The sequence below is a fragment of the Vulpes vulpes genome, chromosome 13, assembly GCF_048418805.1.
Source record: "Vulpes vulpes isolate BD-2025 chromosome 13, VulVul3, whole genome shotgun sequence".
Taxonomy (NCBI): Eukaryota; Metazoa; Chordata; class Mammalia; order Carnivora; family Canidae; genus Vulpes; species Vulpes vulpes.
In genome coordinates this window covers 42,696,068-42,712,292 of record NC_132792.1, presented here as the reverse complement: position 1 = coordinate 42,712,292, position 16,225 = coordinate 42,696,068, and the positions used below count along the sequence as shown (strand labels likewise).

Genomic DNA, 16,225 nt, shown 5'->3' with positions numbered 1-16,225 from the left:
TTTCAGTAGGGATGTACAAGTATATAAACAAGTGATAAGTCATCTGTGCACATTTTAGGTCAAAGGCACATTTATATATTTTTAGGAACTTCTATCAGTTCAACATTTGTTGAGCACCTGCTGTGTACCAGTTATTATGCTGGGTACCAGGAGGCAGACAATGCTTATAAGAAAGATGTTGTTTTGATGATGATGATGATAATGGGAGTGTTTGTGGAAGCATATATTGAGTTAGGTGCCAGGCGTTGCATGTCATACTTGTTATATAAATAAATTCATTTACCCTTTAGGCAACTCTGAAGGAGGTATAATTATTATCCTCAGTTTCCACATGAGAGAGTTGAGGAAAGAGGGTAAAAATAACTTACCCAGGTCACAGAGCTTGTGAGTGGCAGAGCAGGAATTTGAACCCAGGTAGATTGACCTCAAATCTTGTACTTTTTCAAGTACTGTTTCATATAAGAAAATGTATGCAGATGTTACTGTAAGGAATTAACAGCTAACCACTATTAAAACAGTTCATAACATTCGCATTGAATGTGTATTTATAACACATGTTACGTGATGATTCAAACATTTATTAGGGGTCTGCCTCATGTTAAGTCATTTTGTGGGGGGGTTATAGAAGAATAAATTTGAAAAAGATGGTTCTTGACCTTGGGGGTAAGTGGCAAGAGAAATACAGGTAAATGGAAATTCAAATACAGCATAAAAGTAACTAATAAAATTATTGATGAATGTACCATGGATCAGAGAGGAAGCAGCAACAAATTCAGAATGTATAATAATGCAAGAGGTAGTTGCGGTAACTCATGAGGTAAGATGTGATGTCGTCATTCACCCTTGTTTTATGTGACATTTTGATTGGCTCTTATGAAGCTAGTGACTTCAAGCATAGGTTTATCATGTGCACGAGCGTGAACACTTACAAACTGTGCTCTCAAATGTTTGGGGGCCAAATTCGAATGCTTAATGCATCGTGTACTCAAGTGTCATCCCCGACTCTGAAGACACTTCTATCTATAAAATTCTAGGATTCTATAGTAGTTTCCACCTGATTTCTCACGATGCGGGAGTATATTTGATTTCCTCTCTTCATGTCCAGGCTAGATAAAGTAAGTAGCTAAAGGCATGGATTCCAGAGTCTGGGCTTGTGTTCTGGCTCCATGACTAGTAGTTGAGTGACTTAACACAAATAACTTGACCTTTCTAGCCTCACCAGACTTGGCTGGTCAAGTATTTGTTATAGAGATTAGATGAGTTAATACGTGCTTATTAAGCCCAAAGCCTGAGCACTCAATACATACTCCTTCAATGCTAACAGTTGTCACTGATTGCATTATTAGTATTGTTAAATATTTTATTGTAATAAAACCTTTCCAGAACCTTTTGTTTAACATTCAGTAGTAAAACATCCTGGTTTGATTGGGATGCAGTAAGGCAGTTTCTATTCCAAGTTGCCCCTCCAACTTGCTGAGGATGTTGAACGGGTTAGCATCTTCATCCATCACACAGACAAGAGAAGGTTGGAATAGAATCTGTGAGATGTCTTCCACCTGGGGGTTTCACACCTGGAGTTTCCTTTAGGCATTTACTACTTTTCCAATGACTATTTTAGTAATAATAAAACTGCCTCATTAATCTTCGTAACTTTAAAGATTGAATGTCTAAGGAGACAGTACATTGAGAAAATGTAGTTATTTTTAAATCTTATATATTTTTTTCATTTTAATTGGACATATATTTGTTTGGCTAATGGAATGACGAGGCACCTTTCTCTGTTCTGTGGGCCACATGTTTGAATGATAAGAGCACCATAACTTTTCTAGTGACTTTCCAGAGTTATTTTCTGCATGGTATTTTATTCTAGACTTCAGATGAAAGAGATCCAACAAAACACAAGTTCAGAGAGACAAAGCTCAGCAGGAGAGTATTTTCATGCTGTTCTGCTTGTCGAGATGGTCACTAATCTGTCCAACAATTCCCATTAAATTGCACAGAGAAGGAATCTGATTTAATGTGCATACCCAAATTGAGGATGCTTTCCCATGGTAGTCATTTTAGACCTTTAACATTGCAACTGTTATGTGGGTATAACTGATAATTGACATGACTTGAAGAAGGCACTTGGGCAAGCCAAGTCTTAAAAATTTTGCTTTAAATAGGCTACTTGTGAAACCAGTTTTCTGTGTGACAAGACTTCACAGAACAACCCCTTAAATGGCTCTGTCTCTTTTAGGAACTAGAATTATCTCCAGAAATTAATCTAGAAGACCTAAAAACTCTTCCACATTTAGGCAACACATTTCTTTTTTTTTTTTAAGATCTTATTTATTTATTTGAGAGAGAGAGCTTGTACACAGGAGAAAGGGGTGTAGAGAGGCAGAGGGAGAGGGAGAGAATCTCAAGCAGACTCTGCTGAGTGGGCAGCTCAGGCGGGGCTTGCTCCCAGGACCCTGAGATCATGACCCGAGCTGAAATCAAGAGTCGGACCCTTAACCGACTGAGCCACCCAGTTATCCAGGAGGCCAATCCATTTCTATCCTCCATACATAGACACTCTTTTTTATGGTGATTCCCTGAAAAGGCGGCATGCTGAGCATGGATATCTAGGAATTAGGAAGTCTTGGTGCTGCCTAGACACACAGCACGAAGAAGTCTTGCAGATCTTCCTTCCATACTCCCCTCTGAGGAATGGTAATCATGGGAGGGAGCACAGCATGCCCTGGCCCTCTCGCCTACTCGCTTCCCTTTGCTTCCAACAGAGTAGACACACTGGTGCTCTGCAGGCAGTTTGGGAGGCGTAACCGAACCATGAAGGATGAGAAGCAGCATCTGCTGCAGGCGAAGCTTGGTCACAGCCGGAAATGACAGCTGGCATGTTTTTCTGCAACACTGAGATTGCCTCTAGGTTCTAATTTGCCAAGCTATATTCTTTTATTCTTCCAAATTTGGCTTCTTGCTCCTGACTTCTTTAAAGCTTTTTAAATCCAGCCTTCGTGACCCAATATCCTCTCTCGCCTTCTGCCCTTTCCCACAACTTTTGCCCTTCTACCACCAGCCTGTGCATATAGTGAGCTCTTGGCTGACTTTGCCTTCTTTAGCCACTATTCAGGATGGAAATGGCTGGCGTCTCACCCTTCCTCCAGTGGTATATGTAGGTGTGCATAACACTGATGCCTGCAGAGTCATATTTGTAAGCAACCTACAACATATACGATACATATAATGATGCAACAGGGAGAACATGTAGATCTCATTCTCCTTTATGCAGAATTAACTCAATTTGAGTAGTTAGATTTTAGATTAAAAAAAAATGTCTAGCCCTTTTAATTAGTATAACATAGAAAGAGTTGAAAAATAGCAAAACACCTACACAGTGTTTGTCTTGTGCCTAACTAAGGGTGTGAACACTTTGTTACTGGCTAACAACATAAGCCAACAATATAAGGAGAGCACTTAATTGGCATTTGTTTTCTGAGGTTTGAAAAAGAGTAACAAGGAGGGTGCCTGGGTGGCCGAGTTGGTTGAGCATCCAACTCTTGGTTTTGGCTTGGGTCCTGATCTCGAGGTCATGAGATCGAGCCCTACATCAGGCGCTGCATTTAGCGCAGTCTGCTTGAGATTCTCTTTCATTCTCTCTCTCTGTGTGTGCCCTCTTCCCACTCTCACTCTCTTTCAAAGGAGCAAGGTTCTCTCTTGTTTTGGTTGCAACTTGCCTTTAAAATGTCTCTCTCGAGGATATTATGTTGAGTGAAATGAGTCAATCAGAGAAAGGCAATGATATGGTTTCACTTATATGTGGAATATAAGAAACAGCACAGAAAGTCATAGAGGAAGGGAAGGAAAACTGAGTAGGAAGTCATCAGAGAGGGAGAGAAACCATGAGAGACTATAGGGAACAAACTGAGGGTTGAAGGAGGAGAGGTGGGGGGGGCGATGAGGTAATTGCTTGATGGGCATGAAGGAGGGCACATGATGCGATGAGCACTGGGTGCTATATGCAGCTGATAAATCACTGAACACCACATCTGAAACTAAGTATGTACTTTATGTTGGCTACTTGAATTTAAATTAAGAAAATAAAAAAAGTAAAAAGTGTTTCTCTTATATATCTAGAGATATAGAAAAAGCATCACTTCATATACAAATAATAAATATTCAGAAACTTGGGTAATACTTAAAAATACAGCTCAACTGTGTTCAGAAACGTGAAGTTGGAGAAGTCTGTGAGAGCACTGCAAATAACTGATCTCTGTTCAAAAACTCTTTGCATAGTGACTGAGTTGGCCATCTATGAAATGATGGCTTGGACTGCATGATCTCAAAGATTTTTTTTTTAAACCAATCTATATTTCATGGGTGCCTGGGTGGCTCAGTTGGTTAAACATCTGCCTTCACCGCCTTCGGGCCAGGGTGTGATCCTGGGGACCCAAGATCAAGTCCCACGTCGGGCTCCCTGCGTGGAGCCTGCTTCTCCCTTTGCCTGTGTCTCTGCTTCTTTCTCTCTCTCTCTGTGTGTCTAGTGTGAATAAATAAATAAAATCTTAAAAAAAAAACACAAAACATCTGCCTTCAGCTCAGGTCATGATCCTGGGGTCCTGGGATCAAGCCCCAACACCAGGCTCCCTGCTCAAGTGGGGAGTCTGCTTCTCCCTCCCCTTCTGCTACTCCCCCTCCTGTTCTCTCTTTCTCAAATGAATAAAAAAAGTCTTTAAAAGAAAAAATAACCCAGGTCTACATTTCAGGATCTGGGGGTCTTAATTGTGGAGACAATGAATGGCAGTATTTTGAGAGCTTTGATGGCAGAAACTATTATTGATTTACATGCCTGGGGAGTAATAAAGATTTCTAGTCCAGTTAGATGCACTTACTTTTGAGCTCAGGCATCAACAGTGATGAGACAAGTGCCTTGAAGGAGTTAAGCCATTTGCTCATATGGTCTATTTCTGTGTATGCCTCATCATCAAACGTGAACAAATACTCTTTTTCACCATAGCTTGCTACCTTTGGAAGTAACGTCCATTTAATTCTTTTTTTTTTTGTCCATTTAATTCTTGACGTATTTTTGACAAATTGTAGTTCAGTGAGTGCACAATTGTTGATGTACATCCAAAGCATCATGTAAACAAAAGGTCTGTTAAATATTAGAGAAAAGCCCAAAGGTAGTTGTAGTTTACTGTTTTTAAATACAATTATTTAGTTAGGTTGTAATTTCTCTAACAGCTCCAGTGTTAAGATATGCAGGTACCTTAAAATACATTTGGCTTTATGGATTCCAATTTCACTCATAATCCATATGCCTTCTAACTCCCAAGCTCTATGACCTTGGGCAAGTCACTCTGCCTCCCTGTGCCTCAAACCCTTGCAAAGTAGTTTAGACTGTAGCTCTCGAAAGTTCACATCTGCAATTAAGATGAAGAATTTTATTTCCAGTACACTGTTAAGTATATTGCATGAAGAGTCTCACAGAAGGGGTGCATGCCATTCATCATCCTTTGTCATGAAATAAACCTTCGCATTTGGTGTCCTTTTCTTTCTGCAAACATACTTCACTTACTGAGCTATCTGAATTAATCCTATGATCTGTTCTCTGACCCTGGGCTTTCACCAGCCTAGTGGAATGTCAGACATATCTTATTGTTTAAAAATTCTTATATAATATCACCAATGCTTCCTAAATGACCACCCTAAACAGTTTGGTATACTATGACATGTTTTATGAATGATTTTAGTTCCCAAAGGACTTGTTTCCCACAGAAGGATATTTTTTTCCTCCCTTTATATGCTGGGGAGTGCTGGAGATGGGTTCCACTAAATATGAAAGAAACTGTGTCTACTTTCACTCAGTTTAATGGTTTTGAGTTTCATATATAATGTTGCATACATCAATAGTCTCTTCTCTTTTTTTATTGCTGAGTAGTATTGCGTTGTATGATGTACCACAATTTGCTAACCTGTTCACCAGTTGGTGGACTTTTCAGTTGCAGTTTTTTTAAAAGATTTTATTTATTTATTCATGAAAGACACACGGAGAGAGAGAGAGAGAGAGAGAGAGAGAGAGGCAGAGATGTAGGCAGAGGGAAAAGCAGGCTCCAGGCAGGGAGCCCGATGTGGGACTCGATCCCAAGACCGCAGATCATGCCCTGAGCCAGGGACAGGTGCTCAACTGCTGAGCCACCCAGGCGTCCCCAGTTACAGTTTTTGGTGTTCATGAATAAAGCTGTTATAAATATTTACGTGTAGGTATTCGCATGGGCATATGTTTTCATTTCTCTTAGGTAGTTCTGGGACACATGTAAGTGTACGCACAATGTCATAAGAAACTGTGAAGCTCCTTTCAAAGTGGTTGTACTATGCTGCATCGGTACCAGCAATGTCTGGGAACTCCAGTTGCTTTGAGTCCATGCCAACCCTTGATACTGATTGGTTGTTTATATATTTATTTTAAATTTCAGCCATCCTATGAAATCCTGATTCCCTTTGCTATCTCCATAATGATATTCTGGGCATCTTTTTGGTCCTGTGAAAGCCCTCCTTTCTTTTATTGGGCTGACAGTTTGGCTAAACATTTTTACTAAGGCATGCATTTGCTTATGCGGAATCAGGTTCTCAAGTGGAGCAAAGCTAGGAGTCAGGTGTTCTGAATTGCCTTTTGTCAGCAGGTTGAGTTGGTTGGAATATGATACTAATGACTCTTCAGGATTAATGAAATTAAGTCTCCTTCACTGCAGAGACTGCTCCTATAATCCCATATAACTGCTTCATACTAGAACCCTTCCTAACAAAGAACTCCAAAGAGAGTAAGTGCTTCAGTGGAAATTTATCATCAGCGGAGAAAAACCCTAAGCTGCATATTCAGTTATTATTCAAACATCTTGCTAGGAAATGAGGAGAGTCAAGCTGAACAACAACAGGCTAACGGACTTTTAATTGAAATGTCACTTTCACTATTAAACAAAAAAAGTCATTGCCATGATGTGTGATAAAAGTTGATGGTGTCCTATTTCTTTGTGTGGAATTGCTTTTCTCTCATCACTGACTTAATTTGATTGCACCAGTTTGTCAGCTGTCATATTTGGGTTCCCTCAGCTGCAAAATATAGATAATGGTAGTCTATGCAATTTAACAATCATGCACCAACATTTGGTTTCTTATAATCAAGATGAACTAAGAATTTTATTTCCTCCTATAACTTTGGAATAATAAGAAAGTTCAAGACTTTCTTTCTCATCTGTCTTGTATTTTACAGGTGGCTTGTTTAATATCTTGCATTCTTGTCCTGATAGTCATCTATGCAGTAGGACCTTTGCTTTACTGGCTGCCCATGGTACAGTAGTACTTTTTCATTATCTACTTCTTAATCTTACTTTTAATGAAATCATTGTATATTAAAATGTCTTAGAAGAGTAGCCTCAATGACCCTACATCTGAAAACCATGTGACAGAAGTAATGATTGAATGGAGGGGAGGTGAACAGAGACCACATTTGATGGGGGAGGAATGGGAAGGGACTGTGGCTATTTTCTGTTTTTTAGGCTCATGTGTAAAACTGGCATTGTGGATTTAGATTTATTCTGTGCTCCTTTGGAGGGTGGAACAGGGCAATCTCTGGTATAAGAAACAGACTTTGGAATTATTTTTATCAGATCTTGGACTGCTAGAAAAATGTGTGTAGGGCAAGGGAGTAGGGAACAAAATACCTCTTGCCACAACTGGTATCTTATACAAAGTGACTCAGAACCCCAGTTTTAATGGTTTTTACCTTGCTTTTCATAAATCTGGGGCATCACACTGACCCAAGTAAGATTCTGGTCCTCAGAAAGCCGGAGACCTTCTCAATCCTGTCTTGTTCTAATTCTTCATTCATATAGTGAGAGTAAATCATTTCCACAGCAGGATCTTCTAATAATCAAGTTCACTTTTCAAGTGACTTATAAATATCTTCAGGTGAAACCAGATAATTGATGTTAAAGGTAATTACAAGGAAATATATAATATAAAAATTTAATTTTTTCAACAAACTTCAAATGGCAGTGGATAACTATTTTAAAGTTAAGAGGATATTCAGCTTTATAACATGCACCCTTATAAATTCATACTTGTCTTTTTTTTTCTTTTGTATGTTTTACAATGGCATAAATTTTACACTGTGATTTCCTAGAATTGATATAATATTCCTAAAGTACAATAATAGATTAGTTCCAAACGAAATGAATATTGTTTTAGTTTTCTAAATGATGATTGCTTTTCTCTAGTAAGTACTTAAAAAACATACAAGAAATAATACCTTGGTCCTTTTAAATTCAGATGAAAATCTATATCTTACTTCTTAATCAACTTATTTCCCATCTGTAGTGTGTTCTTGCAAGTATTATTGTCGTCGGACTGAAGGGAATGCTAATACAGTTTCGGGACTTAAAAAAATATTGGAATGTGGATAAAATCGACTGGGTAAGTAGAAATTTGACCTAAAATTTTCCCTCTTTGGCTTAACCATGTATCACAAGATCAACTGTGATATTTTTATTTGCAGAAAATAGTTTTGGCCATTGAGACTTGTACGCTTCATAAACTACCATTTATTTTTTCAAACTCTTAATAAAGGCATTAAAATATAAAATGTCTATAAGAAACAGAAATGGAATTTTGTCAAATTTTGATTGATGTGTTGTTTGAGAACTTTTAATGAAATACTTGCTAACTTGAATGGTTTGGGTCTTCTCAATTTCCATTATGAATTGATTCTGGAAGTGAAGCTCATCAAGGAAGTACACACTAATAGAACATATATGAAAAACCATCATTAATTGCTAAGAAATGTGTTGCATTAATATAGGGTGAACATCTTAATAGTGACCATATTCCTTCAAAACACAAAGTCTCATGAATTTGGTTTTAAAGGGGTGACACTGAGAGGAGCATTATGTTGATAGGATATTGCCAGCAAGAGATTAAATGGTACTGAACAATGATCAAGTGTGGCTTCTACTAACAGAAATGTATAACATACTTATTTTAGAGAAATATATCTATGCAGGAGCATCCAAAATACTTTCCCTTTCCAATACAGATAAAGTATTTCATAAGTACCCTCTGTTTAACTCTCTTATGACATTTGCCATATTGAAATGCAGTTCTCTATATTTCTCCCTCCTTCACATTCTTTGCTCAGGGAGACTTTGGGGGGATTATTTGTGCTGGTGCCTATTTTTTTTTAACATTTAATATTTTAATACAAAAGATTAGGCAAGTTCCACTTGAAAATATATTTTATTCAAAATGTATACATTTTATGCATTTCTTTTCTTTTTTTTTTCTTTTTTTCTTTTTTATTTTTTATTTTATTTTATTTTTTTTTAAATCAGAGGTTTGTTTCTCTAAATCTCATTCAGGATATTCCTTTCAAGCTTGTTTCATTCAATGTTTGGCCTGATCCTCATCAACAAGCATGTGAACTAATTGGAATCAATTTTTTAATTTTATTTTATTTTATTTATTTATGATAGGCACACAGTGAGAGAGAGAGAGGCAGAGACATAGGCAGAGGGAGAAGCAGGCTCCATGCACCGGGAGCCTGACGTGGGACTCGATCCCGAGTCTCCAGGACCGCGCCCTGGGCCAAAGGCAGGCGCCAAACCGCTGCGCCACCCAGGGATCCCCCTTTTCTTTTTTTTTAAACCTACTTATGTTCTTCACTCTTATCAGTGGACTTGTATCACTCATATGTCCACCTTTTAATAGTTGGTGACCAAAGACAATCATCATATGGTTTCACTCATATGGGGAATATAAGAAATAGTGAAAGGGATTGTAAGGGAAAGGAGGGAAAATGAATGGGAAAAATTAGAGAGGATGACAAAACATGAGAGACTCCTAACTCTGGGAAATGAACAAGGGGTAGTGGAAGGGGAGGTGGGCGGGGGGTGGGGTAACTGGGTAACTGGTGCCTATTTTCATAACACTTCTCTCAAGGCTCAGTATTACCCTACCCAAGTACAATACTGGGTGCCATGAGGAGCGCAGAGATAAATAAAGAACTACTTGTCCCCTCCAGACACTTTCATTGTGCAGGAAGCAGACATAGAAACATCAACTTATTATGCAAGACATGATACAACATTACCTGGAAATAAAAGTACAAGCTTAGTGCTGGGGAAAAAAATGGAAGTTAGAGCATTTAATTTGGACTGGGTGCATATGAGACTCTAACAGCAGAGCTGAAATGGGAACTGAGACTTGAAGTAACAGTACTGATAGGCAGGCCAAAGGGTTAAAATTAGCCAGACTGATGGAAGATCATGACTTTTTAAAGGTGATATATGTGAGGTAACACATGGAAATAGAGATATTAGAGGATGCAGACTTATTGAACAAGCTATTTGATAACCCTGTGATAAAGGTACTTCTAGGGGACTCATTTATTTCATAAGGGGGAGCATGGTACCACATTGCAAGGGGAGTGATGTCAGGAAAGCCTTCTAGGAAATGACGGGTGGAACATCGAGTGTGAGTGTAGGAGTAGTAATAGATGGGGTTGCAAAGGTTAAGAATGAGTTGGACTGGGAAAGGTTGCTTATGTCCTATTAAGACGACTAAACTTCATCCTGAAGGCAGTATGACATCACGAAAAGGAGAGGTAGGAATAAGATTTATGTATTGGAAGCGTTGCTGGAGTCATTTGGGGAAGATGGATGAAATGCCTTAGGAAGTCAGCCAAGTAAGTGAGCAAGGCCTGGAACACAAGTTAGACCAGGAGGTTCAAGAGGCAGAAATAGAGTTGAAAGATATTTAAGAGACTGCACTAATTTGTCCTCACTACCAATTCATCATATAAAGTGCATCAGTCTAGAAGTAGTTCTAAGTTTCTGGTTAGGAACATCACTGCTAGAAGATGATGTCATTCAATTATAGATGATTATTTAAATGCATTTACTGGTTACCTTAGTTTTTTTTTTTTTTAATTTTAAATGCAGGTTCTCTTTCCGGAGTTATTTATTTCAATTAATCTCTTTGTTTTCTGTATGTCATTACCAAGTAGTTTTTCAAGAAAGGCTTATGTGTTTAAATTCCCTGAGCTGCTGCGTGGTAAAAATATCTGTATGTTGGATTTTTTTTCCCATACTAGAAGGAAGTTTTTGGCTGAGTCTAAAAAGCTTTCCCAGGACTTTTTAGACTTGGCACTATCTTCAGGTATTGAGAGATAAAACAGAGAAATTATAGGTCAACATGATTTATTTTGTTATCTTATGTGAATTTGTTTTTCTGCGTGGATATTCAGTGAAGTTCTTTCTTGCCCATGATATTTGGTAATATTATCAGAATATTTCTTGTGGTTGAACATCCAGTGTCAAATTTCTATGAGAATGACATATCCTTTTGATCTCAGAATTAAAGATTATATGCAAAATTTTTCTTCTAATATATCTGAGTATTTTTCCAAATCTATATATTCTTTTCATGAATTATGTATTTGTTGATTTTATTTTGTCTTTCTTTGTATCTATATATTTTCCTAAAATTATTTTTGGGAGCGTAGGTGTGGTTTTTCTGGACTATTTGCTATATCCCTGTTATGGTATTCTAGTTGTGATTATCTCTCTCTTTTTTTTAGCTTCAAATATGGCTCTTATCTCTATAATGTTTTTATATCTATCCACATCCTTTTCTAAATTCTTCCAGCTTATTTTTAAAATCTCTTTCAGTTTTTCTTTTTTTATAATATAGGTTTTATTCTTTGAATCTTCACATCTATTTCTGAGGGTTTGTGTGTGTGTGTGTGGGGGGGGGGTTGTTAAATTGCCTATTACAATGTGTAGACCTATCTCGTCTCTGTTTCATTATTTTGTTTCCTTCCCTATTTCTATGAATAAATCCCTGTGATTATTTTATGATTGTAATGCATTTTTAGTGGTCCTAGCTATTTGCGTAAAAGTAATATGGGGAGGGAAGGAGGTGAGGAAGTAAGATGGAGTAGTCCACAGCTCTGATTTAGGTACGTCATCAGAAGATTTGTCCCTTGTTGAAACAAAGCCTCACAATCACAGGCTCTCTTATGACACTTGCTGTCTTTTCTCCTTTCTTCATGTTTCTTCACCTCTGTCAGTCTCCTTTGGTTAGAAAGTTAGGTTTTAAGTGATACAACTGGTGTTTCATGTTACTGCTCTTCTTTCCATGGTATAAAATATATATCATACGGGTACATTTCCTTCTTCTCTTGTAGCCAGCCCACCATTGCCCAAAGAACGGAGAGCTCTTATCAGAAAATTACTATATAGAATTTTTAAAACTGTGACATTCATGAATATCTCTGTAATTGATTAAAACTTGAGGGCAAATGTATTGGTTTCCAGTATCCACCTTGATATTTCACAAATTTCACAGTATTTGGCAACTCTACAACATATTTTGTAGTTAGGAGTTGTGAGTATGTTCTTGTTTGTTTGAGGCTGGGTTTTCCTCCCTATATATTCAGGGTTTTTTTTAATATTATTTTGGATGAATTTCAATAAAAGGTAGTAGAGTAAAAGTACCTTCAATATCCTATCTAAATCAATACTTTTAAAAAGATAATCCTGGCAGCAGTATAGCAAATGGTTTACAGTGCGGATAACAAACACAGGTAATTAGGAAGGAGGCTGTCAGAATAGTCTAGGCAAGCCATAGGAAAGTGTGAACTAGGCCCTTATCAGTGAATTAAGAAGAGGGCATTTTGAGATTGAAATTAATAATTGAGATTTTTGAAATTAATAATTGATAGGAAATGATTGGATTAGTAAATAAAAAAGAAAAATAGTAAATATGATTCCACAGTTTCTGACTGCAGTGTCATGAAGAATATTAGTGTTGTAACTGAAAGAGAACATTGAAGGAAGGGGAGATCTTGGGGTAAAGTTAATGAGTTTGCATTTGTGTTTGAAGATATCAGTAGACAGTTTGAAAAATGGCTTAATAGCTCAAAATTGGTAGTCTCCTATGTAGAGATGAGAGTTGAAAACCTGGAGTGAATAGTATGGTGCGGGCAAAAAGTATGGTTGAGGAAGATAACATGGATATAACAGATGGATGATGGTTGAATGAGACATTGGGTTTAGTTTAACAAAGCCTCCTAAGTTTGAAGTGGACAGGTATTTCCAAGTTGCTAAGGAATTCAACAGTGAGAAGTCATGGATGATTGGAATATGATCAGGACATAGCATTTGTAGTGAGACTATTGCACAGACTTTTTTGGATATAGGTTATATAACCCAGAAGATAGAATATGTCCAGATTACTCAATAGATAGACTATATTAAAATATCATGGAAGTGAAGCTGTGGATATACGTAAAATAATTTGAAGGTTGAAAGTTTAAAAAACATCACATAAGCAGTCATCACATGAAAAGTTAGAAATTTTTATTTCTTTAAATTGTTTATAGTTCAATAATTATTCCACTTTGAGCTGTTGATCAAAACCCTGTCTGAAGTAATGAGGAAATAGGAATCCAAGGCCAAATCGGGCTGGGTTTGAGTAACTGAACAGTGGGAATAGAATTCACATCTACAGGAATATAATAATGTGTATCAACCACCAAAACAGATGAGGAGGAGGTAAAGTGATTGAGTAGAGGCTCCACTGTGTAAAGGTTTATGTGTTTATGTGTTTCCTGCTTGAGGTCAGTTTTGGGGTTAGCTTGTGTTTAGGGACTGTGAGTGCTAATAGAGAAGGGATCAAGTGGGAACACATAATGAAAAAAATAAGAGCCTGGGAGTTAACTAATTCCTTACAACTGTGACAACCAATGTTTGGATCTTTAACAGACATTGTTACAGAACAGTGTTGGGACTCACTCTAACCAATGGAACTGTTTCCCTGATCTGTGTTGTTAATTTACATTTTGATATTTTTTTTCAAAGCTATAAATGTAGCCCCAGGAAATAACTAAGCATTGTGAACCCAACTTACAATAGATGATGTTGTGGGAGAGTAAATATACTTTAAAAATAGAACCAGATGGTACCAAAATTTTTGGTTGCTCTGATGAATCATGGCCTCTGGGCTCTGTGGTTTTTATAAATGGCAGGGACCAGGATCCTCAGTTCCCTCTGCTATATTGAATCATGGAGGTTGGCCATGAGGAATCAGACGTATAAAACTTTTGGTGAGGTCTTATTTTGCCCCACACAGGGGGGAGGGTTCAGTCCACATTAAGGGATGAGTAAGAAACAAAGCAATCATGGCAAGTTGAAGTAATGATCAAAAACTTGCAGCCTTATGTGATGAAGCATTTTACATTATGTAATACATTAGGGAGGAAAAATTACACTGTATATGTATAAAAGACTCAAAAGATTGTCTTTTCACCAAATAGAGGAAAAACATTTTAGTGTCTAATCTATGAGATGACAGGCTGAGGATGATGTCATAGTAAGTGCTAACAGCATTACATTTCTTCGTGATGGATCTGAACATGAGAACGCTTAAGATATATTTTCTCTTTTTACTTTAGAATGTTTGTTTCTTCTATATCAAAAGGAATTTTATAGGTAAATATCCCTCCATTTGCTTCCAAGGGCTTAGCTTTTCAAAATAGCTCACCATGAAGAACCACTCAAGCTCCATTTAGATAAATAATACAAAGGAGAAGCATTTTGTGTAAAAAATGCTATTTAGAAACATTTACTTCAAACTTGTCTCACCCTCCCCTACAAGAATCTGCACTATCTTCAGATTATAGAGAAGTTTCTAACTTTTTAATTTGCATATGAGATTGAATTAGATTGTTGAAGATGTTTTAAAGTACTCATATAGCCACTGGGACGAAGAAATCAACTTAGAACTGTGCATAGGTAAAGTAATGCAAATAGTTTGGGGGAAAGAGGCAGCTTGAATATTTTGTTGGTCTAATATTTGATAAATGCAGGAAATTGTGTTTAGAAAATATAACCTTCTGGATTTCACAAATTATTTTGCTTTTAAAGATCTTTTTTTTTTTTTTTGCCAGCAATAAACTTAGAAATGCCAACTATAATACAATATCTTGTTATAAATTGTAATTTCAGGTAATGGGCAAAACTGTAATAATGTTGGAGTCCCAACTAAAGGAGAAAGAATTTTCTTGCAGTCTTTTGAAATATTCCCAAGGACTAAGTTGGCCCAGATTTTTCAGCTTTCACAATTTCACAAGAAGTTGCCCCTTGCAAATAAAATTATAACAATCTTTATAGTGGCTGATCTAACAGTGACATTGGTGGTATTAGATTCAATCATTTTAACTATTAGTCTTTGAGGGTCTTACATAGTAATAGACTACATTAGCAATCCTAGAATACAAAAATTGTGGGGAATGACCAAAAATCTGCTAACATTTGCTTATAGTATTATTCCATTAAATGAGAAAACTGGAAAATTATGGCATGCTTTTGAACCACGCGTATCAACCAACTATTTACAGATCTGAAAGAAAGTGCTGCTGGGAATTGAACTAAGGGCTGTCAGTTCCTGAAAGGAAAGAATGTGCCTTTTCCCCACCTTTACTGCTGGGAGTCTGATGGAACCAGAATTTGTTTCTGTGTTTCTAGACTCTGTTTACCACTGTTTAAATAGCCTATTCTTGCTGAGAGATTTGGTCACAGGAATGTTGTAGAATAAGATTGTGAGGAATTTAGCAATCACGAGAAAGATGAGAATTACCAAAGGGTAATTCTTCTGTTTCCTGTTTCTCTTCCAGGGCATCTGGGTCAGTACATACGTATTTACAATATGCTTTGCTGCCAATGTGGGGCTGCTGTTCGGTGTGGTCTGTACCATAGCTATCGTGATTGGTCGCTTCCCAAGGTAAGATCTTAAACGCTGTTTATTTTGACACATTAGCAAAGTAAATGGTATTGCCAGTTACTTTTATTTCTGTGGAATATTTAGTGCTACTCTCATGTTTTAGTTGGTATCAGAGAATTAGAGAGGAAAAGAAAGAGTTTATTTGCATATGATATATAACAATGTTTGTCTTAATGAAGAGAAATATCTCGTCCATACTATAAAATAGAATATATAAAATCTATCAAAGTAAGTAAATTAATCCATAGCTATACTCTGTGTCACAGAGGTGTTGTTTTTTTTTTAAAATCAGGTGAAGGGGACATATTATTCAATGGCCACATAAAATCTAATCATTTAGAAAATTAAATAACATCAGTAAGTAAATTTGATTTTTCGGAAGGCAGATTTATATATATGTGTGTAT

At 37.0% G+C, this 16,225-nt stretch overlaps 1 protein-coding gene across 2 annotated transcripts in view; it reads left to right on the top strand.

Annotated features, from left to right (window-relative positions):
• Window positions 1-16,225, top strand: part of SLC26A7 (solute carrier family 26 member 7) — a 114,159-nt gene that overhangs the window by 70,471 nt on the left and 27,463 nt on the right. For both annotated transcript variants that reach the window (XR_011996581.1, XM_026013462.2), the window contains exons 10-12: window positions 7,253-7,330; window positions 8,359-8,454; window positions 15,713-15,819. Coding sequence is in view for 1 of the 2 variants with exons in the window: in XM_026013462.2 (XP_025869247.1) it covers window positions 7,253-7,330; window positions 8,359-8,454; window positions 15,713-15,819 (281 nt within the window). In the remaining variant the exon portion in view is untranslated. The remainder of the gene's footprint in view (window positions 1-7,252; window positions 7,331-8,358; window positions 8,455-15,712; window positions 15,820-16,225) is intronic.